The sequence below is a fragment of the Solanum stenotomum genome, unplaced genomic scaffold (assembly GCF_019186545.1).
Source record: "Solanum stenotomum isolate F172 unplaced genomic scaffold, ASM1918654v1 scaffold28496, whole genome shotgun sequence".
NCBI classification, from domain to species: Eukaryota; Viridiplantae; Streptophyta; class Magnoliopsida; order Solanales; family Solanaceae; genus Solanum; species Solanum stenotomum.
The window spans coordinates 77,851-105,378 of NW_026030018.1; the positions used below are offsets into that span (position 1 = coordinate 77,851).

At 30.1% G+C, this 27,528-nt stretch overlaps 3 protein-coding genes and 1 non-coding gene across 4 annotated transcripts; 2 read left to right on the forward strand and 2 right to left on the reverse strand.

Moving 5' to 3' along the window:
- The first annotated feature begins 2,970 nt into the window (after window positions 1–2,970).
- Window positions 2,971–6,020, forward strand: LOC125851685 (dihydrofolate reductase-like). The gene is made up of 6 exons (XM_049531456.1): window positions 2,971–3,132; window positions 3,236–3,328; window positions 4,089–4,187; window positions 4,784–4,825; window positions 4,915–5,146; window positions 5,651–6,020. Exons 1-6 carry the CDS (start codon window positions 3,007–3,009, stop codon window positions 5,830–5,832), a joined length of 774 nt encoding a protein of 257 aa, XP_049387413.1. The 5' UTR covers window positions 2,971–3,006; the 3' UTR covers window positions 5,833–6,020.
- A 69-nt stretch (window positions 6,021–6,089) lies between these two features.
- Window positions 6,090–6,162, forward strand: TRNAK-CUU (transfer RNA lysine (anticodon CUU)). Its single transcript has one exon. It is a non-coding gene; the product is annotated as a tRNA-Lys (tRNA).
- Window positions 6,163–7,086: 924 nt separating this feature from the next.
- On the reverse strand, window positions 7,087–8,491 carry LOC125851684 (bidirectional sugar transporter SWEET1-like). Its single transcript, XM_049531455.1, has 6 exons — window positions 8,446–8,491; window positions 8,276–8,312; window positions 8,090–8,185; window positions 7,620–7,902; window positions 7,432–7,551; window positions 7,087–7,248 (listed from the first exon to the last, which is right to left on the reverse strand). The coding sequence occupies exons 1-6, from the start codon at window positions 8,489–8,491 to the stop codon at window positions 7,087–7,089; spliced, it is 744 nt and encodes a 247-aa protein (XP_049387412.1).
- Window positions 8,492–16,394: 7,903 nt separating this feature from the next.
- On the reverse strand, window positions 16,395–20,639 carry LOC125851683 (bidirectional sugar transporter SWEET1-like). The gene is made up of 6 exons (XM_049531454.1): window positions 20,511–20,639; window positions 20,340–20,376; window positions 19,648–19,743; window positions 18,099–18,378; window positions 17,418–17,537; window positions 16,395–16,814 (listed from the first exon to the last, which is right to left on the reverse strand). The coding sequence occupies exons 1-6, from the start codon at window positions 20,554–20,556 to the stop codon at window positions 16,623–16,625; spliced, it is 771 nt and encodes a 256-aa protein (XP_049387411.1). The 5' UTR covers window positions 20,557–20,639; the 3' UTR covers window positions 16,395–16,622.
- Between the last annotated feature and the right edge of the window lie 6,889 nt (window positions 20,640–27,528).

Sequence of the window (27,528 nt, forward strand, 5' to 3'; positions counted from 1 at the left end):
ATTGTTGTGTTCTCTCCAAACTAAGAGGCAAAAGCTAATTAAAATTAAACTTGTTCAATATATAGAGAAGAAGAGTACTCTATGGGCACTTTTAATTAATACTAATGTTTTAATTAATTAAGATAAATAGGAGTAATTAAACCAAGAATATGAAGTGCTTAAAAGGGAAAATCTAACCAATAATTTTCAACGAAAAAGCAAATAACCAAAATCTGAAATATGATTAGTTGATTACTATAAAAGTGAAGAAGAACAGTAAAGTGGAAGAAAAGTGAAGATGAATTTTTGTTATTTATAGAGAGATATATATAGGCGAATTCTAACAGACAAACATGGAAAATAAAACTAAGCAATTTTTTTCGGATCTAAACTAAACGGCTTAACTAAAAAAATAAGAATTCCTAAAATGTACTATTTAAATTTAACTAAAAGTTTGATTCTTAAATCTTTCCTTACCTCACTCTATATATAATTAAAAGAAAATCAAAACATTGACAACTTTTATGATAATTTTTAGTTTTAGTAAATTTGATCATCTTTTTAAAAGATTTTTAAAAAAATTTAATTAAAAATAAAACTTAATTATATTTCCTAAATTTTTGGTGCTTCATACGTGTATGATGTGCCATATGCGGTTACTTTTTGGACATGAGTATGGTGCACTTTATACTCACAATTAGGAACTTAGATCTACATTATTTTCATAGCTCTTGATGCATTGTCACTCGAATTTGTAAGTTCGCTTCCAATTGAAGTTTGAGAATTAGCTGATGCGAGATTGAAATTGTTAAACCTAATTAAGGCGGGACATATTGTTGTTCAAATCCAAAAAAAAAAAAACAATCAATTGATTTTTTTTTACTTTTGGTTTTGATTTTTTGATTTGATCGATGGGTTTCAATTTTAAAATTTTGGATTTTAGTTTTTAGATTTGGTGTTTGACTATTTTATTTTGGTTAGACCAAAAAATAGAATTTGAATTCACTACACTTATACTTACAATTAAGTTAGGATAAACAACACAAATTTCACTAATTTTGTATCTAATTATCTCCATTCCCTTCAATTTGTATAATTACAAATCTTATCATATTTTTTACATCGGATATATATATGTATTGCATTCAGATACATCTATCCACGGTACATGTTAGTTATATACATATTATTAGGTTTATTTAATTAAAGGTTGTAACTAACAACCATAAGTTAAGGATAAAACCACACCTATAACAATTATAGAATATTTTGACATATTACAACTTGAGATTTTTTTTAATTGTCAAAGTCATATCTTTATTCATTTCACATGGTTTTAAGGACATTTTTGATCATTTTTCCATTTATTTAAAATTAAAGTAAAAAAGAAATAGCAAGTCAAAAAGTAAGAGAGAAAAAAATCAAGAAAAACTTAAAATGAAAAAATATATATTTTATATTACATTAATACTTGTCATGTAATAATTGGTATGTAATAATACTTGCATTTAAATTTTGAAATTGGTCGAAAACTTAATATAATAGTATTAGTTTAAAATCATTTAGGAGGATAATAAAACGTCAGCATAATTAAGATGTCTTTGTACAAATATGGGACAACTTCAAGAGTTGCATTATATTTTTGAGAAAAGACATAAAGTCACCACTGAAGTTGTCCTGAATTTTCAAATAGACACCTTAACTTTGCGGACGTCTTATTATCCCATAAAAGTATTGAATACCTTTATAAAGGGACCATTTTGACCTATTTTCTCACTATGTGTGTGAAACACACAGATGACGCGTGTGAAAATCTATTTTTGTTGCCAAAAACCAAGTAAAAGTACCACATTTTTTTTTAATTATCAATTATTTACTTCATTTAAATGCATCATCTTCCCCAAAATGATAACAAATTGGCTGGTGGCTGCACTTTTTGGTATAATCTTTCTTTGGAGTTATGATACAGAAGCTCTTTGGGCTGCTTCTAAATCTGTTTTGAATTTTGGGCTCTTGACGAGTTGACGGTATTGAAGAGAATACTAAACCAAAGAGTGACTTGTTTCTACGATTAGATCAAATCCTGAAATGTCATCTTCTCATGCAAAGTTAATTTTTTATATAGTAACATTTTGTATTGTCTCAAGTAATTTTTTTAGCTAATTGGTCAGATGGAGAAAATATAATTTATTTGAATACTCTTTATCCTTAAAACTCTTATCTGTCAATACACATTTTACATAAGAAAAGTTAACCTTCAACTCCTTGTTTACTCAGTTAGTTCTCCAAGAATTTTGACCAAAAAACGTTGAAATAGAAGCAAGTGATCTTCAACAATCACTCTGATTGAAGAAAACGAAGAGACAAACTAAAAAATGGAAAACAAAAGAAAGAAAGAGTTTTTTTCTTTTTGAAACGATTTGGGTAGAGTTAAATTAAATTAAATTAATTAAAAGGGTAGCATCACGAGCGAGCTCACATGTGAGAAAATGGGTCAAAATGGTCTTTTTATAAAGGTATTCAATACTTTTATGGGGTAATAAAACGCTTGTAAAATTAAGGTATTTTTTTTGAAAATTCAAAATAACTTCAATGATGATTTTATGTCTTTTCTCTATATTTCTTCTCTTAATTTTAAAAAGTAAATGCCTGATAGTTGCAAAGGCCCAATGGCTGTTGAGAGTCACGTGGTCACCTGCCAGCCAATCTTATTACCTAACTCCCCCAATAGTAAATAGCCCCCCCTTTACATTTTTGGTTTACTCGGTTGAGAGTCGAATTCAAAATTTAAATTATATAATTTTTATTAATATATTAGTATTAATTAATGATATTTTAAAAAGTTATTTATTCATATTTGTGGTAATTTTTATATATATTTATAAACTCTATGTTAAAAATATTGAGTTCAAATAAATCCGATACGTCGCTTTAATTATGTCAAAGTGAGTAGTTGGATTCCTGAGTATTTAGATATATATACAGTACTCTTCAACTTTCAACTTAATTCACCACATTTGTGAGAGGATGGACGAGATAATAGGAGAAAAAAAGATGAAGATTCTTTGTTTGCATGGATTTAGAACTAGTGGAAATTTCTTAAAAAAACAATTAAGCAAATGGGATCCTTCTATTTTTGCTCATTTTGAAATGGTATGATGTTACATTTTTATATTTAATTAATTATATTTTCTTTGTTGATTATGTAACACATCAAAGTTAATTTTTGAAATTATAAATGAATATATATTGGCAGGAATTCCCAGATGGAATATTTGCAGCAGGGGGGAAATCAGATATTGAGGGCATATTTCCACCACCATATTTTGAGTGGTTCCAGTATAATGAGGTAAATACGTGCCTTAACGTGTAGCTAAACAACAAAAATTTCATGCTAATTTCATTTAGCTATGAATTAACAACAATATTATATGAAGATTCGATAAACTAATAGCGTTTTAGCAACGAATTAGCAAAGAATTGCCGAGAAATTCCATATCTAATTCCACTGTCTTGTAAAAGTAATTTTGAAATCTGTTTGTTAATTCATTCTTGCCTATTTGGTTTCCCACCTGATGTTCGGAGTTCGTATTAGACCCCTGACTAAATTCGGGAGTAGCGCTCCCAACAGATTTTCTCCATATCCAGTCTCGAACCCAAGACCTGTGGTTAAGGGTGGAGCCATATGACAGTCACTTTTTTATCACTGAACCAGATTCACAAGTTTTTTTTTTTGGTTTTCCACCTGATGTCCGGTGCCCGGAGCCCGACTAAATCCGGATTCGCACCAGGAAGTCCCACATTGAGGGGTAAAGCGCTCCCTAACAAAGGCGACTCCGTACCCAAGGGAGCTCGAACTCGAAACCTCTTGGTTAAGGATGAAAAAGTACTTAATTACCACTCCACCACAACCCTTGTTGGTGATTCACCAGTTAATATACATATATTTATTTAATTTTCTAGTACAAATACAGGATCTAAACAAAAGCTACTAGGTTCGTCCAAATCCACAAACTTCCACCTTGCTCCTCCTCTGAATGGAGTAGTCACACCACTGCACCACAACACATTGGAGTAGTTTTTACTAACAATGATTTACCTGCTCTCAGGATTTTACAGAATATGAGAACTTAGAAGAATGCATTTCGTACTTGTGTGAGTATATAACAAGCAAAGGGCCTTTCGATGGTCTTCTCGGATTCTCCCAGGTTTGTTTACTTTTTACAGGAGATCTTAATTTTTACGTCTAATAAAAAAGTGGATGTTTGGTATTTGATTTGGGATTTTTAAATTTTGGGATCGGTAATTTGATAATTGATAGTTTAAAATAGAAGTCGAATATCAAATTTTTAAATTTTGGTTTAGTAATTCAACAATCGATAAATCAAACTTTAATTTGGTACGATTTTCAGTAATACCATATTGAAGTTATAGCCAATTGTATTACAAAGTTAGTACTATTGCTCCAATATTTTTATTTTTGATGTGGAGATATGGAGTAATAAAAGATCAACAAATAAGAAGACTTCAAGAAAAACAAATTGACACAACTAAAATACATATGTATTTTGAGTTGTTTATGTTTAATCTTTAACTTACTCTTTGAACTTGTACTAATTAATAATGAACCTATTGATATATGATCTTCATTAAGTAAATAATTTGATATTCTAAAAATACTGAATAACAAATTGTACTAATATCTCAAATCAAATCCAAACTTGAATATCGTAATTTTAAAATTATACTCACAAATATCAAATTAGGTGAAATTTTATTTTATTTTCTCGATCCCTTGGTGCAGGGAGCGACTTTATCAGGCCTTTTACTAGGGTACATGGAACAGGTAATTTTGCAATCACCTCAACTCTTAGCCAAAATTACTTCATAATTTCCAATATAATTTGGGAAATTTATATATTTTTATTTATACAGGGGAAGATTCTGAAAGAGCATCCACCAATGAAATTATTTGTATCAATATCAGGGGCCAAATTTAGGGACCCAAATATTTGTAACATTGCATACAAAGATATGATGAAGGTTAAATCAGTCCATTTTATTGGAGAGAAAGATTGGCTCAAACTTCCTTCACAAGAGCTTACAACAGCTTTTGAAAATCCTCTCATCATAAGGCATCCTCAAGGCCACACTGTGCCAAGACTAGGCAAGTGAAATTACAAATTTATCTTGTCTTTTATTTGTTGAAACTTTTAGAAGTTGATATGAAGTATTTGGACATTGAGAAAACTAAAGAAAATAGTTGAATAGTTCCATCGAACGAAAAGGGGATGGGAGATCTTTTTATATGATTTTTGGGCAATCTTTTCTCTTGAGTAAATTTTTTGGTTAATTCTATCTCAACATTTTTGCGCTACGCTCTAGATGTCTAGCCTTAGACATAAACTAAGGTGTTAATTAAGAGTCACACAATTCATTTGATTACTAGCAAGGAATTAAAAATTGACAAGAGTAGATTGCTTAGATGGTACACACCATCTACCTCCAATTCCGAGGTTAGGAATTTCAGTCACCAAAAAAGTAAAAAAGGTGAAAACTCGTAGGAAGGGGTAAAAAAAAAAAACTAAAAATTAATAGGATTAAAATATCTTTCTATCTGTTTTTTTTTAAAAAGTGAGTATAATTAATGTTACAATTTGATACAAAACAGATGAAGCAGCTATGGAGACATTAAAAACTTGGACAAGGGAAATTGGCTTCTATTCCAATGAGAGTTGTGTTGGTGGAGGACCAAATGAAGCCTGCAAACATGTTAACATTGAAAATGGTGTGGAAGAAGGCCAAAAACTAGAGATGCCTAATGAAGTAGAGATCCAAAAGGCTCAAGAATAATAGTTCTCAAATTGTCAAAAACTCTTCTCTAGCTATTATCTTCTATTTTTACATTACAAATTGTCAAGTACTCCTCTCAAGTTAGTTTAAAATAAATATATTATGCATGTAGAGACGGCTTAACATAGTATGCAACTATTTCTATCTATTTAATTTCCTATCAATTCTCTAATTAATTTTATTTTAATTAGTGTGCAATGTGTTTTTTCCCAGCTAGTTTTTATTTAATAAAAGTGTATGGTAGATCATCACAAGTAGCCCGTCTAGCTCAGTTGGTAGAGCGCAAGGCTCTTAACCTTGTGGTCGTGGGTTCGAGCCCCACGGTGGGCGTTTAACTATTTTTTTGTTTTACATATTTGGGCCCTTTACTAAAATTAGATGTTTTGATTTACTTTTTTTCATTTTTTTCCGCATACTATAGTGGTCAAATTCAGATTTAAAAGACATCATTTTTTTGTCCCATAGAAACGTGGTGGGATTTTGTTAGATTAGGTCTTAGGCCTAACTCACACCCCAAAAGCTAGCTCAAAGGAAGGAGGATTGCCCAAGCCNCCCTTTACTAAAATTAGATGTTTTGATTTACTTTTTTTCATTTTTTTTCCGCATACTATAGTGGTGAAATTCAGATTTAAAAGACATCATTTTTTTGTCCCATAGAAACGTGATGGGATTTGATGTTTATTACGTCTTGAGATAGCTAAATATATAGCTTCAAGTTAAATTTAGCTAGCAAAAGTCAACAAGAACAAAAAACTGGACTTCTTCAAGCACAAATTCAGATGATCATCTTTAAAGTATTGAATTATATATCTAGCGAGCATACTTAACCTGAAATATTTCAATCTTTACATGTGATTGGGGTCACGTGGATCTTTTATTTTTATTTTAAATTTTCATATAGAAAGGTAAATTTTTAACAAGTTACATATATGAAAGTACTTAAATCATATCAATGAATAAATGCATAGTTATTTCCTTGATCAATTTACAACAAGAAATTATAAAAAACTACATTTTTTTTTTCAACTTTTTCAAATTTTACCTGAATATGTGAAGCACAAGATTATGCTTTTATGCTCTTACACTACTATCTGCGCACATCAAGATACCAATAGAATAGATCTAAAGAAACTGTTTCTCAACAAAAATCATCAAGTTTTGAGCTGCCATGAACTTGGTCCTCCGTTTTAACTTGTCTAGACTTGCACATATGGACATTCATGTATTGACCATTAAAAATAGGATTGCTTCTCATCATGGTAAATACAAGTTAACGTCATTGCTATGACCGTTGTCCATATTCTGCTGCGACTCTTCAACAGCAAATGTCTTCTTGTTTAAAATTTTCTTGTCACAATAACAGAAATATAAAATCAATTGCACTATTCCTAAAGTCAAGCCAACACCTGTTGAAATCTGCATAACAACAAAATTCACTAATTAATACTACTGGTAATTCATACAACATGTGAAAATTCTTTTTGATATGAGTGACAGTGAGTTTCAATCTCAGGACCTTTGTCTCCTCTGACTCATCTAAAAGCATACTTTTATTACTTATTTAATTATATTCTCAACAGTTGGAAGAGATGTACTTACGCCAATATATGGGTCCATTCCTAGTATGGCATAGATAAACCAGCTAGTGCAAGATAGGATAGCGGCAAATGATAAGAGAAATGGCATGTACTCCACGCTTTTGGTCGTGATCACTAGTCTCTGAATAAAAATATATTCAATTCGTTGTAAAGGAATGATAATAAGAAGGAGTATTTGAGAGTGCTTACAATAATAGACAGAGGAGCTGCATACATAACGATGGAGAAAACTGTGGAAGCAATACCACAAAATAGCTCTCTATTTTTTCCATGAAAAACAAGCACTGAGATAACCGCAGCTGCAGCAAAAGCAACAAGGACTAATACAAATATTGCTAAGATCATTTTTCTCTTTTGCTTATTGGGTGCATATAATAAAAAGATAAGCACATATATTAACTCAATTGTAGCTCCAGTCCCGTTGATTGTTGTAACCAGAATATTGTTTGATGTTATAAATGGCAGACCATACCTGCTCATTCATTCATTCAATAACTTTATTAGAAAATAATAATTACAAAGGAAAATTCTAAAGTGACAAAATTAGCATATGAAAATATAATTCATTTAAATTTGAAAGATTGATCCACCTATTTATTAGCTCAGTCCATTTCGATGCATCAAAATTTGGAATTTGTTATATGGGTATAGATAGTTACCATGCAGTAAGCAAGCAGTTAAAAAATGCCATAACATAAGGTATTCCAGAGAATTGTTCTGTCGATTTGTTCTTGATGATCCTCTTGAATGTATACCTAAATTCAATCAAACAAAATATATTTATATTATTAATGTGTATAAATTATAATAGAAATAGTGATCGTGTTGTTAAGAATTATACTTACGTGGGTACTAAAAAGAGAAAGAGAGAAGCGGCATTTCCTGTTAATTAATTAGCAGGAAAAAGAGATGCAAATGTGAAGAAAAACTCAACCAAAAATTAATTAATTAAAGAGAAAAATATACAAAGCAAATAAAATATGGAAATGCATTAATTAAAGTGAAATAAACTCACCAAGAATCCCAAAAACAAATTGTATAGTGTGTACAAGACCGCTCATATTGTTGTGTTCTCTACAAGCTATGAGCAAGTTAGTTTTTCAGTTCAAAAACTTGTTCAATATAAAGAGGAGATGAGTAGTAGTAATATTCTAATTAAGAGGTCACATATTCTAATAGTAATATTTTAATCAAAATAAATAGGAGTAATTAAACCAAGAATATTCTTGGAGTACTTAAAAAGGATAAATCTGACCAGTAATTATTCATAATTATAGAGGAAGATTGCATGGCTTATTATAAAGATGTCATCATGATCATACATGACTAAAAAAGTAAACGCATAATATATAAACGTGTTCTAACTTTGTCATATGATATTCATATTCTTCAATTTTGGATCTGTATAAGTAAAAAGTTAAATTTGTATAGAGTTAAACAAATAAACATACACATCCTACTTGACATCTTAGGTGGCAATTCATATCCTACAAGACATACATTTAACGTGGCCTGCTACATTATTATGTCGCGTGGAGACGAATGGTTTCCGATTGGCCATCCTAAGCTATGGCGACGCCGCTGGTTGATGGTGGCGGTGATTGGTGAAAGGAGGAGAAGGAGTTATGCAGGTGGTGGTGTTACTATGGTGGTTTTTTAATCTCTAGATATAATAACGATTGTTGCATTAATCCGCAACTAATGTCACAGTAGTTAACTGAATGATCCTTAAATATAAAGTATAAACTCAGATCATTTAGGTAGTTTTTGGCTTTTAAATTTTTCTTTTATGTTTAAAAGTGTTTAAAAATACAAAAATCGCTTATAAAGGCTAAAAAGTATAAAAATAAGTTAAAAATCAAAAGTCAGATATGATCAACTTATGACTTTTAAGCTTTGGAAAAAGACAATCCAACCACTTGATTAATCCAAACCAACATTTTTATAATCAACTGAAACGTGAAACTAATCAAACTTAATAATGATAAATCTGTTCATCCTTTATAAATAATCATTAAAGCATGCAAAACTCACTGAAGCATAAAACAAACAAAAAAAAAGGGAAAAGTATAAGAAAAACTCACTAAAGCATGAAAATGTTGGATAGTTACAAATTGAAAAATTAATGATGAAGAATTAGAGTCAAGGATAAAACATGAAAATTTGTTCAAATATTCAAATTTTCAAATTCTAATAATCTATAATTTGGGGTTTAAATCATTCACAAAATAACAAACTAATAATCCATAGCAACTTCAACAACATCAACGCAAAAAAATAGAGACAAACAATATATAATAAAAATCAGAAAAATAAAACAGCGAAAAAAATGAACCTTTATTGAGCCAAGATTTTTTAAACAAAGCCTCTAAAATCAGATATCTGTTGCTCAAATCGAATTACGTCAACGTGATGAAAGTTCCTCGATTGTGTAAAATAATATAACACTAGTACTTTTTTTTTTCTGTTATTCGTGTGTATTTGTGATTTGGTTGAAGATTCATAAGGGAAACCTAAAGGTTTTTGGTTTGAAAAATTTTAGAGGGAAAAAACAGAACGCAGGATTAGGGGGGAATTAGTTTTAGATTAGGACTTTTCCTCCTCCATTTTTGTTTGTTTATTTCTTTAGTCTTTTTAAAAATATAATATAATAATATTAGCTAACTACTTAAAAAAAGAATTAAAAATAGTTAGTAACTAGACTAAGGCCTCATTTGTTTGCACTTAATAAAGGTCTGAATCTGAATTGTTCAGACTTCAGCCCATTGAGTGCATTTGTTTTGATTCAGATTAAACCACTTAATTCCTCTGAATGCCTTTGACCGAGTCATGAGACCTAGTATAGAGTCTGAAAATCGTTCAGATCTCTGTTTAGTGCTCTTCATTTTTTTTAAATATTAAATTCTAATTCATTTTCAAAGCTACTATAAAAATCTGAGCTTTGCCGCACGTTAGTGTGCACTAACTTGCACCTCGCCGGAAATGGAGAGGGGACGACCACGCAGAGCAGCGCATAGACACCGCGAGGAAGAAATACTTCATGGCATTAGCACTAGCACTAATAAAACAACGCATGCAGCAAAACAAAGGTTCAAGACACCTCCGAACACTCCAGAAGGAACCAATAATATTTCGGAGGTGAAATCAGATAAGAGCAAAGGGGAAACTGCAAGGGAGGAACAATGGCCGGAACTAACGCAATACAGAGGAACTGGAGGAAACAACAGTCAATCTTTGCAAGGAATGAATGGAATAGTAACAGAGGACATATCTGCAACTAAGCTGAATATGCCTGAAAAAACACTAGAGAAACCATGGGCGAACTTGTTTGCTACGAATAGTATGGTTACTAGAGGTATGAATCTAACTTACATACCTCCAATAATTGTTGAAGGAGAAAAGGTCGTGGAAATACTGGCTGAGGATATAGCTCAGGATGAAGTGAAATGGAAACCTTCAATGGTTGTCTATGTGGTGGGTACTGCACCATCAATAAGAGCTATGGAGAGATTCATTCTAAGTCAGGATAATTTCTCTAGTAAATCAGTGGTACTGTATCATGTTGATGGATACTTTGTCATAAGGTTTGCAAATGAGGAAAAAAGGGATAGAGTGTTATGTTCAGGACCTCATTACTTACTAAGGAGACAAGTTATTATGAAGCCATGGGATCCAGATTTTAACTTTAAGAAGGAAATCCTCACTACAATTCCATTGTGGGTCAAACTTCCGAAGCTGCCTTTAAACTACTGGAACTCTGTTGTGCTTATTAAAATATGTAGTAGTTTGGGGAAGCCTTTGTATGCAGATGAATGTACTACACAAACAAGTAGAATCTCATTTGCTCGAATACTAGTTGAAATGGACATAACAAGGATACTACCTACTGTGATCAAGATTCAGGATCCAAAGGGGAGAGTTATTGAGCAACAAGTGAGGTATGAGTGGAAGCCAGTTTTCTACCAGAAATGCTTACAAGTGGGACATTCTTGTGATAAACCAAGAGTACCACCACCAAGGAAAGGGCAAAGTCAAAGGCCAAGGAAGGAATGGAAGCCAGCAGCAGGAAAGGAACTGGTTAAGGACAGTGATCAACAGACTATTGAAAAATTGACACCGGACCAGGATGAATGGCAAACTGTGAGGTGTAGAGCAACAAAGAAAGGGGTAATGCAGATTGATTCTACTGGACATGATGGCAATACAAATACTGAGGACACTGTCTGTGCAACTGGGCAACATAGTGGAAGACTAGAGGTTGTTACTCATGAGGCACCACCAAAACCCCCTAATATAATATGCTAGTAACCTGGAATGTTAGAGGGTTCAACCAAGAGGTCAAACATAAGGAGCTAAGGTTGTTCGTTAAGAGGAATAAAGTAACTAGTATAGCAAATTTAAAACATAGAGTTAGAAAAGAGAAAGCTGGGAGTGTTATCAATAAAATAATGCCAGGATGGGAGTGGTGCACAAATGATACAAATGAAGTTAGAGAAAGAATTTAGGTTGTATGGAATTCTACTATGGTCAAATTCACAAGGGTGGAATCATCAGTTCAATATGTACATGGCCTGGTAGATATGCAGCAAAGTGATTTTAAGTTTTTATTCACAGCAGTGTATGGCCTGCACACCATAGCTACCAGGAGCTCATTATGGGAAAAGGTAAAACAGTTGAGCATACATATCAGGGGACCATGGTTGATCATGAGAGATTTTAACTCAATTTTGGCACAAGAGGATAGACCCATTGGGAGTCAAGTACAGCTGGCAGAAACCAAAGATTTTTTTATAATGCATGATTCACAGTAATATCACAGAACTACACACAGTAGGGAGGCAATATACATGGAATAATGGGCATGTGTTTAGCAGGATAGATAGAGCACTGATGAATGATGAATGGGTAATCAGAATGCCACATTTACAAGTGATGGTGATGGAGCCCTTATTCTCAGACCACTCCCCTCTAAGTATCGAAGTAGAAACACAAAGATACATAAGGAAGAAGCCATTTAGATTTTATAACTGCTTAGCACAACATCCTGATTTCAAACCCACAATACAGATAAGCTGGCAGAGACAAAATGGAGGAATGCAAGGGGTGTGGAATAATATGAAGATTGTAAGAACTGAAATGCAACATTTAAACAAAAAAAAAGTATAGGGGTCATAGGAAAGGTCCAGCAGCTACGAAGAGAACTTGTGGCCAAACAGAATCAAATACAAAATACACTTATTCCACAACACATAATAGAAGAAGAGAAGGAGATGAGGGCACAATTGACCAAATGGAGTTTGATTAAAGAGTCCATTTATAAACAAAAGTCTCGAATGCAATGGCTCAAATTAGGGGACTCAAACACTGCATATTTCTTTGAAAGTATGAAAGGAAGGGAAACTTAGAATCAAATCACAATGCTCACCAAAGAAGATGGCACAATCATAAGAAATCTAGATGATATTACAAAAGAAGTTGTGGGGTTTTACAAAGGGTTGTTAGGAAAATCAACTTCACTCATGCCAACCATGCATCCAGTAGCAATGAAAGATGGCCTTGTTCTCACCAGAACACAACAACTTGCACTTATACAACCTTTTACTGTAGAGGATGTCCTGACAACACTCAAAGAATTGATGATAATAAAGCACCAGGAGCAGATGGTTTCAATGCACACTTTTTCAAACAAGCATGGACAACAATAGGAGATGAGGTAACATATGGTGTATTGCAATTCTTTCAAACCAATGAGATGTATGGCCCTGTTAACAGAACTTCTATAACTTTGATCCTAAAAGTACAACACCCTAGCTCCATTAAAGAATATAGACCTATTTCATGTTGTACCACCTTATACAAGATAATTTCTAAAATGCTTACACAGAGGTTACAAGTTGTAATGAACTATCTTGTGGATCCTAGTCAGCCTGCTTTTGTACTAGGTAGAATGTTGAATGATAATGTGATACTAAGTCATGAACTAGTGAAGGGGTATGAAAGGAAAGGAATTTCACCTAGGTGCATGTTTAAAATTGATATGCAGAAGGCTTATGACTCTTTGGAATGTCATTTTCTGGAAGAAGTCCTAGTTGGGTTGCAAATATCTGCATAGTTTATAGCATGGATAATGAGATGTGTTAAGACAGTCTCTTATTCTATAATGATAAATGGTAGTCCCAGCAGGCCTTTCCAAGCAAAAAGAGGGGTGAGACAAGGGGATCCAATATCCCCATATCTATTTGTGCTAGCCATGGAGTATTTCACTAGAATGCTGAAGTCACTGAGGGACAACAAGTTCAAGTTTCATCCAAGATGTCATAAACAACAGATCATACAATTGAGTTTTGCTGATGATCTTCTTTTGTTTAGTAGAGGAGAAGTCCAATCAATTGTCCTCTTGTATGAATGCTTTCAGCAGTTTTCACAAGCATCAAGTTTAATAGCAAATCAGGCCAAAAGTTGTGTGTATTTTGGTGTAGTGTCAGAACAAGAACAATAGTTGATATTGCAGCATACAGGCTTCACAAAAGGCAATTTACCTTTTAGGTATCTTGGAGTCCCTCTAAGCTCCAAAAAATTGTCAATAAGCCAATGTCAACCACTGCTAGGCATGATGCTGGGTAAAATCAACACATGGACTGTGAAATTTCTATCTTATGCATGGAGGCTCCAGCTGGTGCAAAGTGTGCTAACTTCCATTCAAGCATTCTGGGCACAAATATTTTAAGCATTCTGGGCACAAATATTTTTACTCCCAAAGAAAGTGTTGCAGCAGGTAAAAGCTATATGCAAGAGATTCCTAGGGAATGGTGATACACAAACTAAAGGGAAAGCTTTTGTAGCATGGGATACAATTTGTTGTCCAAAAGTTGCAGGAGGCCTGAATATTACAGATGTGTATGTGTGGAATAAAGCAGCAATACTTACGTATCTATGGGATTTGGCTAAGAAAAGGGATAAGTTATGGATTGTATGGGTCCATACTTACTACATCAAAGATAATAGACCATAGGAAGTACAAGCTAATCAAGCTTTTTGGGTTGTGAGGAAAATACTACAAACAGGACATTGGATCTCAGAAGCTGGATTACAAGTGACAGAGGTGATGGAGGCAGAAACTTTTGCAGTCAAGGATATGTACAAAAAACTTAGAGGTGAACTAAGCAAGGTGCCATGGAGAAGAATGATTTGCAATAACCAAGGCAGTCCTAAATGGACCTTCATCCTGTATTTAGCTATACTAAGGAGATTGTACACAAAATACAGGCTAGACAAATGGGGGATTCACACTGACTCAATTTGCTCACTGTGTAAAGGAGAACCAGAAACACATCAGCACCTATTTTTTGCATGTAATATGGCAAAGGTTACTTCATTGGTTGTCCATCAACAGATGCAGTGCAGGGTGGAATGAAGAGCTAGAATGGACTACACTGCATGCTAACAGGAAAACTATACAAGATGAAGTATACAAAATGACATTGGTTGCATCTGTTTACTACATTTGGCAAGAGAGGAATTACATAATTTTCCAGCAAAGGGAGAGGACCATAGAGGAAGTTACAAAACAAATTATTCAAGAAATTCATTGTAAAAGTAGCATGATTCCTAGAATGGCTAATGCAATGCAAAATTTAAATTTCTATCCTTAGTAGGTTTTCTAGCATAAGAGCCTGGTTAAGGCAAGGGTGATGGGCTTTGAGATTTGGGAATATGTCCATGTTCTAAGCTTCAAATTTGTACATCTTGAAAATCTGGTAATATAATTACAGTTACCAAAAAAAAAAAAAAAAATCTAATTCATTTCTCTTCTTCTCCACTGTTCCTGCAAACTCACCATACCCATTACACCATTACTAACCTGGACTTTCATTTTACTTATATCTTGCTTGCTAACTCTTTCTTCTTCCAAATCACTACACCACCATTTGCCAAAAAACATATATATATAACTGAATTTATTGACGAAAATATTAAATCGATGAGTTGAGGATACTAACTATTAATCATTCCATGGAAAAAATCATGAACAATATCTATAAGAGCTCGAACTTTTTCTTAAAATGCATCGATAATTGCTTCGCTAAATGCTACCATACGTGGACAAAGCTTGTGGGTTCTCCGATAGCGTAAATACGCAGACGGGTGAATTTTGGGAATTTGAAAAAAGAAGTGGTATAAAAATTGAATTTGTTTTCTTCTTTCTCGTCTTTGAAATTTGAGTTTTGGAGCTAAAAATTGATTTTAATGGAGATTTTGAAAGCTCAATTTGTTGATGAATTATGTACATTCAGATATTGAAAAACAAACGATCTTAATTAATCAGTGTTCAGATCTAGAGACAACATCTTAATATTCAGATGTGCATTCAGATTCAGACGTCTTAATCATAATGAAAACAAATGANGGGGAATTAGTTTTAGATTAGGACTTCTCCTCCATTTTTGTTTGTTTATTTTTTTAGTCTTTTTAAAAGTATATACAAAATATGATATAATAATATTAGCTAACTACTTAAAAAAGAATTAAGAAAAGTTAGTAACTAGACTAAGAAAATTGTTACTTAGAAAATAAGATATTACTAACTTTATTTATTAGAGAATTTTACACAAATCTCATAAGAGCTAATTACATCTTATTATATCCCTACTCATTTTCAAATTACAAAAATCCCGTAAATTTGGTGGAATCCGGATACATCCCAAAACGTCCCGATATATCGCGTTCTAGTTTCGGATACATCCCGATACATCGTATCTCAGTTTCGGATACATCACTCAACGTCTCGATAATCACGTAAAGTGATGTATTCAAGAATAAGAATTTTTGTAATTTTTTCAATTGGTAAGAAATTTTAGAAAATATGATAAAATAGGCTGATCAATATCCGAAGCTTCTTCGTCAAAAGTGCAGATCAGATCATGAAATGTATTAATAAATTCATGGAATATATATAAATATTTGAACCATAAACATTAAATAATCTTCAATCTAAGCAACCACACATTGTGAACATAATGCATAATCATACACATTTCATTCCGATATCTGATCATTCTTGACATACTTTTATGCTTTTACAATATTATATTATTCAAGTACATCAGAATGTTTATAAAATCTAAAGAAACAGATTTTACACAAAAATCACCAAGTTTTGAGTTGCATATTGAACTTGATTTCATAACTTGTCTAGACTTGCTCATGAAAATTTGATTGCTTCTCATCATTGTAACACTTAACATTATTGCTATAGCCATTGCCCATATTCTGTAGGGACTCATCAGTAGCAGTTGTCTTCTTATTTAATATTTTTTTGTCACAGTAAATAAAATATAAGATCAACTGTACTATTCCTAAAGCCAAACCAACACCTGTTGAAATCTGCAAAGTACAAAATTATTAATTAATACAAGTAATTCACAAATGTCCCACATATTAATTAATGTTGACAGTTAGGTGTGTAAATGGCCGGGTTGAGTTGAAATAGGATTAGGTCATGATTTGTCCAATTTTACTTTGGACGCAAATGAGTTGGATTAAAAATCGGGCTAGGTCATGACATGCTTAATTTGATCAATTTAATCTCAATAATTTTAAAATATTGTTATTTACCTTTTATAACCACAATTTGAATTTTAACTCAAGAAAATAAAAATATAATCACAAATTGATAGATAAACCTTAGAAGAAATTAAATAAATAGTAATTCATACCTTCGATATGAGAACATACATTACACCAACGCAAATAAAGAGACTTAAAACGGGTCTAAATTAAACTCAATTGAAAATTTTTGTAAAATAAGTTAAGGCTTAAATAATTTGAGATTAACTTAATTCAAATTACCTTAAACCCAACCTATAAGATTTTGACAAATTAAACAGATTATCTATATTTGAGCTCATTCTGACACCATACTATAGATTTGATTCAATTTTTAACATATATATGATAAATAGGAGAGATGCTAGGCGCAATACTTACGCCAACAAATGGGTCCATTCCTAGCATGGCATAGGTAAACCAGCAGCTGCAAGATACAACAACAGCAAATGACAGGAAGAATGGCATGTACTCCACACTCTTGGTCTTTATTACTAGTCTCTGCACAAATTAATCTTTCATTCATAAGTACTCTTTGACAAAATCAACGAGCGGGAGTTGCTCGATTAGATAGTAAAATATCCGTCATTTATAACCTTAAAATTGTAAGTTCAAGTTAAACAGAACATAAATATTGTATAGATTAAAAAATACTAATAATTTTTTAATCTATAATTAAAAAAAATGAATTAAATAATGAAAGAATAAATACAGGATCCACCTAGTTTAAATCTTGAATCTACCTTGTGGTTAGAGATAAATTTAGGATTTGCAATCTGAATGGTGACTTAGAAAAGGAATTGCTGCATAACATAGCCTCTCTTTGTTTTAATTTGTTTGTCGATTCTACTTTCTTTTTAGTATGTTAAAAAAACTCTTTTATTTTTTTGCAAATTTTAGAACTTTTCACGCATGTTTATAAGATTACAAGATTTAATGACATTTTGATACTTTTTGCATATTTTAGTTCAAGATCAAAAGTTCTCTTTATGTACTTAAATTTCGTGTCAAATAAAAATCAGACAAATAAATTGAAATAAAGAGAGTATTGAGAGAGCTTACAATGATAGACATAGGTGATGCATACATAACGATGGAGAATATGGTAGCAGCCGTACCACAAAAGAGTTGCCTGTTTTTTCCATGAAAAGCAAGCACTGAAATAACCGCTGCGGCAGCAAACGCCAATATAACTAATATCAACATTGCTAATATTTTCCCCTTTTGTTTATTCGGCGCATATAAGAAGAAAATCAACACGTATATCAACTCAATTGCAGCTCCAGCTCCATTTATTGTTGCTATTAGAATATTGTTTGATGTTATAAATGGCAAACCGTACCTATTCATTTATTAAATCAATAACTTCATCAGTAAACATTTGACACAATAATTACAATGGAAAATTATAATTTAATCTATGAACCGATCGAATTGTTTTGAATAAGGCAAAAATTTGATTTTCTTAAATCAGTTGATTAATCTCAAGATTTCATTTTGGATAGCAGTTGTTTCAAATATCACAATTATAGTAGTTATAAATAAAGGTCGCCAAATTAGCACATTAAATAATATGTTTAATCCGTCCAAGTCTAGAGACTTAATGACCCTCTCAATTAGTAGCTTCATCTAAAAAAAAAGGGTTAATATGTAGCCTAAATTGACATATGAAAAATCTAAGTTAAAATATATATTTTTTAAAAATATATTATTTATTTGATATATTATATCATCATACTAAAAAAAGATAGTTTTATTAGGAACTAAAATAGGAGTATTATAAAATAAAACAACTAAAACTTAATAAAAATTGAACAAGTTAGGGAATAGACCACATTTTAACCTATTTTATCCCAAATAGCTTTTAAATAAATTATCTTATTTTTATCCCTCATAATTCATCTCAACTTGCCCATCAGATGCATGTAGTTATAGATTAGTGGCTAGTATGTAAGTTCAATATTTTGGAGGCATATAAAGTTACGCCAATCTGAACTCGACATTTTTCACATAAATATATCAAAATATAATTATTAAAAATTTAATAAATAGTAAACATTAAATCAATCAAATTTAAATTTAGAATTTGCTACTTGTGGATGGACACTTTCACCACCAAATTAGTTAAAAGTATCCGTTTGATCATAGATATTTACAAAAATATTTGAGAACAAATTTGACAAATAGTGTATGATCACACGATTGGTTATCATATGACAAATGTTTTTGACAAACTATAAACATTTTTAAATACTAGAAAAAAAAAATTAGAAATCAGGCTAAATTCTATTGTTTGAGAATTTTTAAAAATTTAAAATTTACTTTAAGTTTTTATATTTTATAAAAAAACATATTACTATTTATTAGTTTCAACTTTACAAGTTTGAGAAAGGCCGACACCATAAAAGCATTTAATCAACTTATGTATTGTTTTTCTTCCGTTCTTTTTATTTATTTAATTCCCAAGCATATAAATATATTTTTCCATAAAATAATATTTAGGAATCTATGACCAAACGCAAGCTTCATCACAATATAAGTTTGGTAAAAAGGCAATTTAAGAACTCAATAGATTGACACTTTTTTTCCTTTTTGGAGCATAGATAGCTACCATGCAGAAAGCAAGCAGTTGAGAAATGTCATAACATAAGGTATTCCAGAGAACTGTTCTGTTGATTTGTTCTCGATAATCCTCTTGAATGTAAACCTAAATTCAATCAAACAAAACTATATTAAATTTATTTATATTATTAGTGTACATAAATTATAATCGAGTAACATTGATTTATCATTTGAATGAATATCTAATTTCTCGAAAAAGTCTAACTGATTACCTATAGTTAAGTATAAAATATTTGAGAAAAAAATATAACAATGAATTTTTTTATTTTTTATTTTTTAAAAAGTGACTTGGCAAAAGATAAATTGACTAGTTCTCTTGAATTAAGAAATTCAATAATTGATCATCAAAAAAATACAAAACGCAAGAATTTCAAATTTATAATATACGAATCTATCTAGATTTAAAGTGTCAATTTCAGCAAATACTAAACTAAAAAAATTCTTGATTTTTTTAAAACGGGTTTTCATCATAGATAAATCAACTATTTCAATTTTAATTAAAAAATAAATAAATACTCGTTTGACTCCATACAATATTACAATATAAGACGGAGAAAATATATTATGTCTCTCTTTACAAAAACAACCCCCCCNCCCCCCCCCCCCCCCCCCCCCCGAAACCCCCTTTCTTTTTGAAAATTAAATAAAATTCTGAGAAGTATTTTTGAGAATTATTCTTACGTGGGTACCAAGAAGAGAAAAAGAGTAGCGGCATTTCCTGTTAATTAGTAGGAAAAAAGAGAAGCAAAATGAGAAGAAAAACTCAACCAGAAATTAATTAATTAAAGAGAAAAATATACAAATAAAATAAAATATGAAAATAAATTAATTTTTAAAGTGACATAAACTCACCAACAATCCCAAAAACAAATTGTATAGTATGTACAAGACCACCCATATTGTTGTGTTCTCTATTAGAGATAGTTAATTCTTTAGTCCATGAACTTGTTCAATATATATAGAGGAAAAGAGTACTCTATGGGCTTTAAATAATAGTTTAGTCAAATAAATAATTAAAGAATCCAAGACACTATAAAGTGAAAACCTGACCAATAATTATTCAAAAGTATATCAGAGGAAGACGATGCATGTGTTACTATAAAGATGTTATCAATTACCATGATCATGCACGACCAAAAAAGCAAACAAATTAAAGGAAAAAAAAACTTTTCAAAGATTGTGAAAGTCTGGTTTATATTTATCTAAGAAAATAACAACACTTATTTTAGTAATAAAAGTGTTTTGATCAAGCTTTAAGTATTTCTGAATAGTGATAAAATATGTTTTTCAATTTTCTTAAACAGAGACTGAAAAAATTAAAGCGTTTCTAAAAAAAATGATTTATTTTGGACAAGATTACATATATATTCATATTAAAAATTTACCTTTACTAAATTAGTTAGCAGAAAAAAATATTGGTTGCACAAAATTCAGAAATACTTTATTAAAGTAATTTTTCAAAAATAAAAATAAAAATTCGAGCATATCAGATTTAGTCAGTTTGGCCAAGGCTTTTTAAAATTTGTCCTTTTGAATTTTGTTGTTGTCAGTAGTGCCAAAAAAAAAACAATTTGTTTATGGTTAATCAATTTGAAATACTTTTTTCAATATTAAAATAACAATTTGTGTTTAATTAATCAATCTGAAAGACATGTTTCTCAATATTAAAATAATAATTTATGCTTGGTTAATATTTCAAAAAGTATTTCAATTTTTATTTACTTTTTCAGCTTCTTCTATTGCTCAAAAACATTTATTTTTCACGTAAGAAGTTGACGAAATACCTCATCTCCATAAAAATGAATATATATATATAAAACAAATAAACATTTTTTACTTTTCAAAAGTTAAATTAATTCATTTGGAAAGTATTTTTAAAAAATATTTGATAATTAGATTGCTTTTGAGCAATTACATAACTAAGTTTATCAATCTATTATAACCAACAATTCAAGACAATTTACTTCAATAACTATATGTTTATTTTAAGTCAATTTAATCGAAGTCCTATATAAGTGTCAATTATTTAAATACGAATTAAAAAAATAAAGGAAAAATATAACGAAAAAAAAAAATCCTAAACTGAGTGATATAGCACATTGAATGCGAAATAACACTTACATGTATACATTTTATTTTAGGATCAACTAAATGAATTTCATTATCTATTATGTTACTTTATTTAAGTGAAACTTCTTTTTATTTCTAGCTACATGTCCTATATACATGTTGATTCTGTTTTGGTTCATACAAATCTATGAGCCTAAATACGCCTTGAGTTAAAATTTAAAATTTATAGATTTTGAATTTTAGAATACAATTACAATTTACAAGTGCTAGCGTATTGATTTTTATATATTTAATTAGTGATATTTTAGATCAAAAATATAGAATTTTATATATTAAAACTATTGTCTTATGTTGAACTCATAATATATTGTAGATTTTACACAAATTCTATAGTGTCTATTTGAAAAGTCACTAGGGTAATTGGAATTAGTGTAATCATTAGGGTAGTAATTATCAGTCTAGTAATTACATAACCTGATAATTATGTTGACCTATTTATTTGTCACATTGTAATTATAAGTGTACTGTTGGGTTGCACAAGGGTAATCATAACGCTATATTGAATTTTAAAAATTAAAAATAATTATTCAAAATTAAAAATTTATATTAGACAAATATGGGTCTTTATAAATGATATAATATTGAATATTTAAGATATATATTTTATTTTGAAAAATATATTAATTAATAAACATATGTTCTTAACTAATATTATTAAAAAAATTATATTTTTCAATTTAGTATATTTTAATTAAATTAATCATAAAAACTAAAACTACAAAATTTCTATGAACATCATGAAATGCATGTTTGATAAAAAGATTAATATTATAAATATAATGTCATAAAATTATAAAACATTTGACAAAAAAATATAATTTATAAAGTCTAACTTTAAAAAAATAGCTTGCAATGTAAAATATTGAGTCAATACTCCTAAAACTAATGAAATTGAAAATATAACATAAGTTCTAAATTCAAAACAAAAAATTTAACATATTACTCTCATGTCAAATTTCAACATGACATACATAAATATGATTTAAAAGAAAAGAAAAATGTAAGTCTATAACTTTATTCAACGATTAATTCTTCTATAACTTTATTCAACGATTAATTCTACTTTAATTTAAAAATTAAAATACCAACAAAATTATACTAATTATGTTTTTTAGATAACATGAAAAATTACATGGAACCACGTGAAGTGAAAGTTGCAAAAAGAAGAAAATGAAATATAAATAATATAAAAAACATTAGAATAATAAAAATAAAAGTACATAAAAATAAAAATAAAAGAAAGAAATTAAAAAATAATCAACTTGTAATCACACCATGTAATTACGCAATTCACAGCCCCCTCCCCTTCCCCATGTGAATTGGAGAGTGTAATTACATCCTGCCAATTACACTCAATTACATGTTGACTAGGTAATTACATGGTCAACCAAACAGGACAGACAATGTATTACACCAAATCTAATTACCTGGGTGAATTTCCAAACAAACTCATAGTATTAAGAGCTAATTACACCATGTCTCTACTCATTTCAAATTACAAAAATCCATTAAATTTGGTGGAATCCAGATATCCCAAAAATGTCCCGATACATCGTGTTTCAATTTTAGATACATCTCTCAATGTCCTGATACATCGCATCTCAGTTTCAGATACATCACTCAATGTCCCGATACATCGCGTACGTCCCGATATATCGCGCAAAGTAGTGTAACCGATCGATACATTGCGTAAAGTGAATGAGTGATGTGTCCGACCGATACATCGCGTAAAGTGAATAAGTGATGTGTTCGCCCGATACATCGCGTAAAGTGATGTATCTAACTAATACATTGCGTAAAGTAATGTCCCGATACATTGGGTAAAGTGATGTATCCGACTGATACATCGCGTAAAGTGGTGTATCCGATTGATACATCACGTAAAGTGATGTATACAACTGATACAATGTGTAAAGTAGGGATTTTTGTAATTTTTTCAAATGATATTTTTTTAAAAAAAATATAATAAAATATGTTGTGTATTTAGATAATTTTTCCTAATATATTATACCCTACGCCACTGTCTAAACAAATGTCGCAACTTTGGTAATTAACGAGCCTAGACAAATGTAAGTTTAAATTATTGTTAACACATCGGTAAATTTTAAAGTATAAATATGAGGCACGTGAATTTATAGTCTTTTGTAAAATTATACCATATTTTTTGTACTTATATTTTTAAATTGATACTAATATTATCAGCTAACACTCATGTTTTAAGAAAACTAAATATTGAATTGGTTAAGGATTGAGTTATTTATCTAAGGAACAATTGTCATTAAATACATTTTTCTTTTTATTTTAATGATGCATTACAATATTTTACAAATTCTAGATTCATCCCAAAAACAGAGTATTATTGTATTATATTATCCCAACAATTGATATAGTTTCAGAACTTAAAATTTGTAATTTTCACTTATAAATGATCATGACTTTTTTTTTTGCAAAGGCTAAATTAATTCCAAGACATGACCTTTCCGTTTCACGTAAAACTAGTGGAGTATTAGAATATTCAACTTTTTAAAATATTTGCTTCTTTTTACTAATTAATTTATACTCCTACATAAAAATGATAAATCTATTCATATTGATTTTTAACTTATGATTTTACCCCTTTTGCCCTTTGGCCTTGGATATCTGGGGATTGATTTTTCAGATGGACACCCAAATAATAGTTATTCCATCTTAGAAAGTCATCTTATTTTTTTATTCGAATTCTTTGAGATAATAACAATTTGTTGAGTCACTATCTAAAAAATCAATTTGAGATATATAATATTCAAATTTATTTTATAAGAAAAAACGATTTAGGAAGGATATATTATTAAAGGAAAAGGAGTGAAAATAACACAAACAAAGGGAAAGAGAAAAGGACAAGAAAAAAAAAATGAGAGGGGAAATAAATACTTCTAGTATTATAAAATTCGAAAAGAGATTTTGAATGGACGGAATAAAGACACGGAAAAGAAGAGATAAAGGCAAAGAGAAAAAGATGATGAAAAGAAAATATAATATAAATGGAAAAAAGAAAAGGGAAGATAAATGTATATATATTAAAAAATGAAATAATGATATGTTTTTTTTTAATAGAATATCCACCACTAAAATTTTCCGTAAAGTTAAGACTTTTACTTTTTCTTTTGTTACACGTTGTATACCTATCTTTGGCATTATTATTACTGAAAATTTATTTAGTTGATTTACTTACATTTTGTTTTTTATACTTTTCTTTGATTAAATACAATAGGTAAATGGCATGTTCATTTCTTTGAGGTCACTAGAAATCTTTGATTGGGGTGTGTTTATTTATTTAATTTTGTATGAATCCAAATATTATTTATATATATTCAAAGTTTGAAAGACATAAATCATAACAGCTAAACTTAAATAATATGTTTATTTATTATGCCCTTATTATAAATATAGGGCATTATGCATAGAAATTTCTCAAATGAAACGCATTAGAAGGTGCTGGAGGAAGCTTGAACCCATTTTTTGTGGTAATGAATATGAGCGCGATTAAAATTTTTGGGTATCGGACCTTCCACGTTGGTGTATTTACATGAACAAAGCTACAATATATATTCTATATTTTGGATGAAGTCAATAACTTTTGTTTAGATTTTATATTTATATTAGAAATTTATGAAATATGTATTAATATTTAATTGAAAATTTACTAACTAAAATGAGCTACGACTTTTGGTAACAAATGTTAGAAAAAATAATAAGAAACATAATTGAAGAAGAAGATGGTTTTGAGGCGTGTAATCACTTTCTTTAAAGAATTATTGGCTATATATATATTGGGGTAAATACAAACAATTCTCTTTAGGATAGAACCAAGTCTTTTGTTTAACATGTAGATTTTTTCTTAGGCTACTTCTAGAGTCTTTATATTTATAGAACTAAGTGATCATGACTTTTTATAAGAGTCGTGTTTTTTCATGAACAAATAATTTTTAATAAAAGTCACGTTTTTTCATGAACAAATGACTTTTCATAACATTCTTTCATGAACAAATGTGCATGTTCAATTTAAGACCTCTATGTATATTACAAAATATTTAACAACAAATCCAAAACACATTAATTATAAATTCTAACCTCACATTTATGTATATATTAAAATAAAACAATTTACTATTTCTTGAAGCTTAATAATTCCATGCATGAATCATATATATAGTAAAAAAAAACTATGTCCCAGAAAAGTAAAGCTCGCCCATATTTCATAGTATAATATCATTAAAAGGCAGTAACAAAACGAAAATCACTGTAATTGTGATTAATAGGCTTAATCTTCACCTCTTTTTTTTTTTGGATCTTGCAGCTAATTTTTACGCACCACACGTTTTAAATCTGAAAAAGTCAGTTGTCATTAGTTATATTACTATAATTTCTTTGACTAATAGCTTTTGTTGGCTAGCCAAAGTTTTATGCCATTATATTGTCTCAAAACTTTTGAAAAAGTAATACTACTAGACTCTGATAGTTAGTGAGTTCCACATATTGTACTAGGGATATTTGATTATGCAAATATATGAGCTTTCACGTCTGCATACTTTTAGAGTAAATAAATATAAAATTAGTACTAATTTGTATTTTAATACCATCTACTGTGCTGAATAATTGGGGGTTTTCAGATATTATAATTAAACAAGAAGTAAATTACGAAATATAAAAATACAAAAAAATTTACAGTGGGTTTCTATCCAATGAAGTAAAAGACTACTTATAAAAGCGAGTTGCTCAGATAGTAAGCAGTAAATTCCTAGTTCGAGTCATAACAATTGAGTCATAACAAGGGGTTAAAAAAAAGAAATTACTGACCCAATTATAGCAACTTCTTTCAAGACTACACTCCTCCTAATGGTACTTTATTATTATATGAGAATTCAGTGTTTTCAAAAATGTTTTTGGGACGAGTCTCAGGGCAAGTTTTGGGTTGGGGCGTAAATTAAAGACGTATATTCATAAGGCGTAAGTCTTAAAATTTGAGGCGTAAACTCTAAGCATAAAAACGTACACCCGGGCATTTTTAATTTTTTTTGCTTTAAATCATATTTTTATTATTGGTGTAATGATATTTCTCAATAGTAATTATAATACTTTTTTTCTTCATTATTGATTATTAATACTTATCTCAAATAAAAATCATAAATCATTGAAAGGTTTACTTTTTCTTATTTTATTAGTAATAAAACTATAAAATTGAATATACATGAGATTACGCCTCGTAGATTCATGGGACTTACGCCCCGTGTCTCGAGGCTTACACCTCGCCTGTACTGTATAAAACGCCCCACCTCACGCCCCGCCTTTTAAAACAATGTATGAGATAAATGGTGATAACTGAATTTTCCTTGGCTTCTTTCTCCAAATACCATTGAATATGGTTAAAGAATTAATCCTACTTGGACTTGATTTCCTTATTTGTTTTGATCGAGCTTCACACATTTCTCCTAATTTCAAAGTTCTTTTCTTTTTATGCTGTGTCGAAATATTTTTATATTTAACTCGTATTTCTTGATCCACGTGTTAAACTCTTAAGCCCAATTGTTTTAAAAAAAATCTTGCACTTGAAATAACTTCTGATCTTCAGTACATCTCAAGTCATTTGCAAAACGACTTGGTTCTTTCACTTCTATAACTCAATTTTCACTTGTTAGTATAAGCAGTACGTTCTAGCGATCGACCTATTAAGGATCATATTCTTTTGTAGTCGTTTGCCAAT

What these genes read in the sequence shown, in the direction of transcription:
- LOC125851685 (XM_049531456.1), top strand. Translation starts at nt 3,007, where the DNA reads ATGGACGAGATAATAGGAGAAAAAAAGATGAAGATTCTTTGTTTGCAT. An exon ending in TTTTTGCTCATTTTGAAATG is followed by an intron (nt 3,133 to 3,235) that starts GTATGATGTTAC and finishes ATATATTGGCAG; the next exon opens with GAATTCCCAGATGGAATATT. An exon ending in CCACACTGTGCCAAGACTAG is followed by an intron (nt 5,147 to 5,650) that starts GCAAGTGAAATT and finishes GATACAAAACAG; the next exon opens with ATGAAGCAGCTATGGAGACA.
- LOC125851684 (XM_049531455.1), bottom strand. Translation starts at nt 8,491, where the DNA reads ATGAGCGGTCTTGTACACACTATACAATTTGTTTTTGGGATTCTTG. An exon ending in TTTCTCTTTTTAGTACCCAC is followed by an intron (nt 8,186 to 8,275) that starts GTAAGTATAATT and finishes GATTGAATTTAG; the next exon opens with GTATACATTCAAGAGGATCA. An exon ending in AACTGCTTGCTTACTGCATG is followed by an intron (nt 7,903 to 8,089) that starts GTAACTATCTAT and finishes ATGAATGAGCAG; the next exon opens with GTATGGTCTGCCATTTATAA.
- LOC125851683 (XM_049531454.1), bottom strand. Translation starts at nt 20,556, where the DNA reads ATGGGTGGTCTTGTACATACTATACAATTTGTTTTTGGGATTGTTG. An exon ending in TTTCTCTTCTTGGTACCCAC is followed by an intron (nt 19,744 to 20,339) that starts GTAAGAATAATT and finishes GATTGAATTTAG; the next exon opens with GTTTACATTCAAGAGGATTA. An exon ending in AACTGCTTGCTTTCTGCATG is followed by an intron (nt 18,379 to 19,647) that starts GTAGCTATCTAT and finishes ATAAATGAATAG; the next exon opens with GTACGGTTTGCCATTTATAA.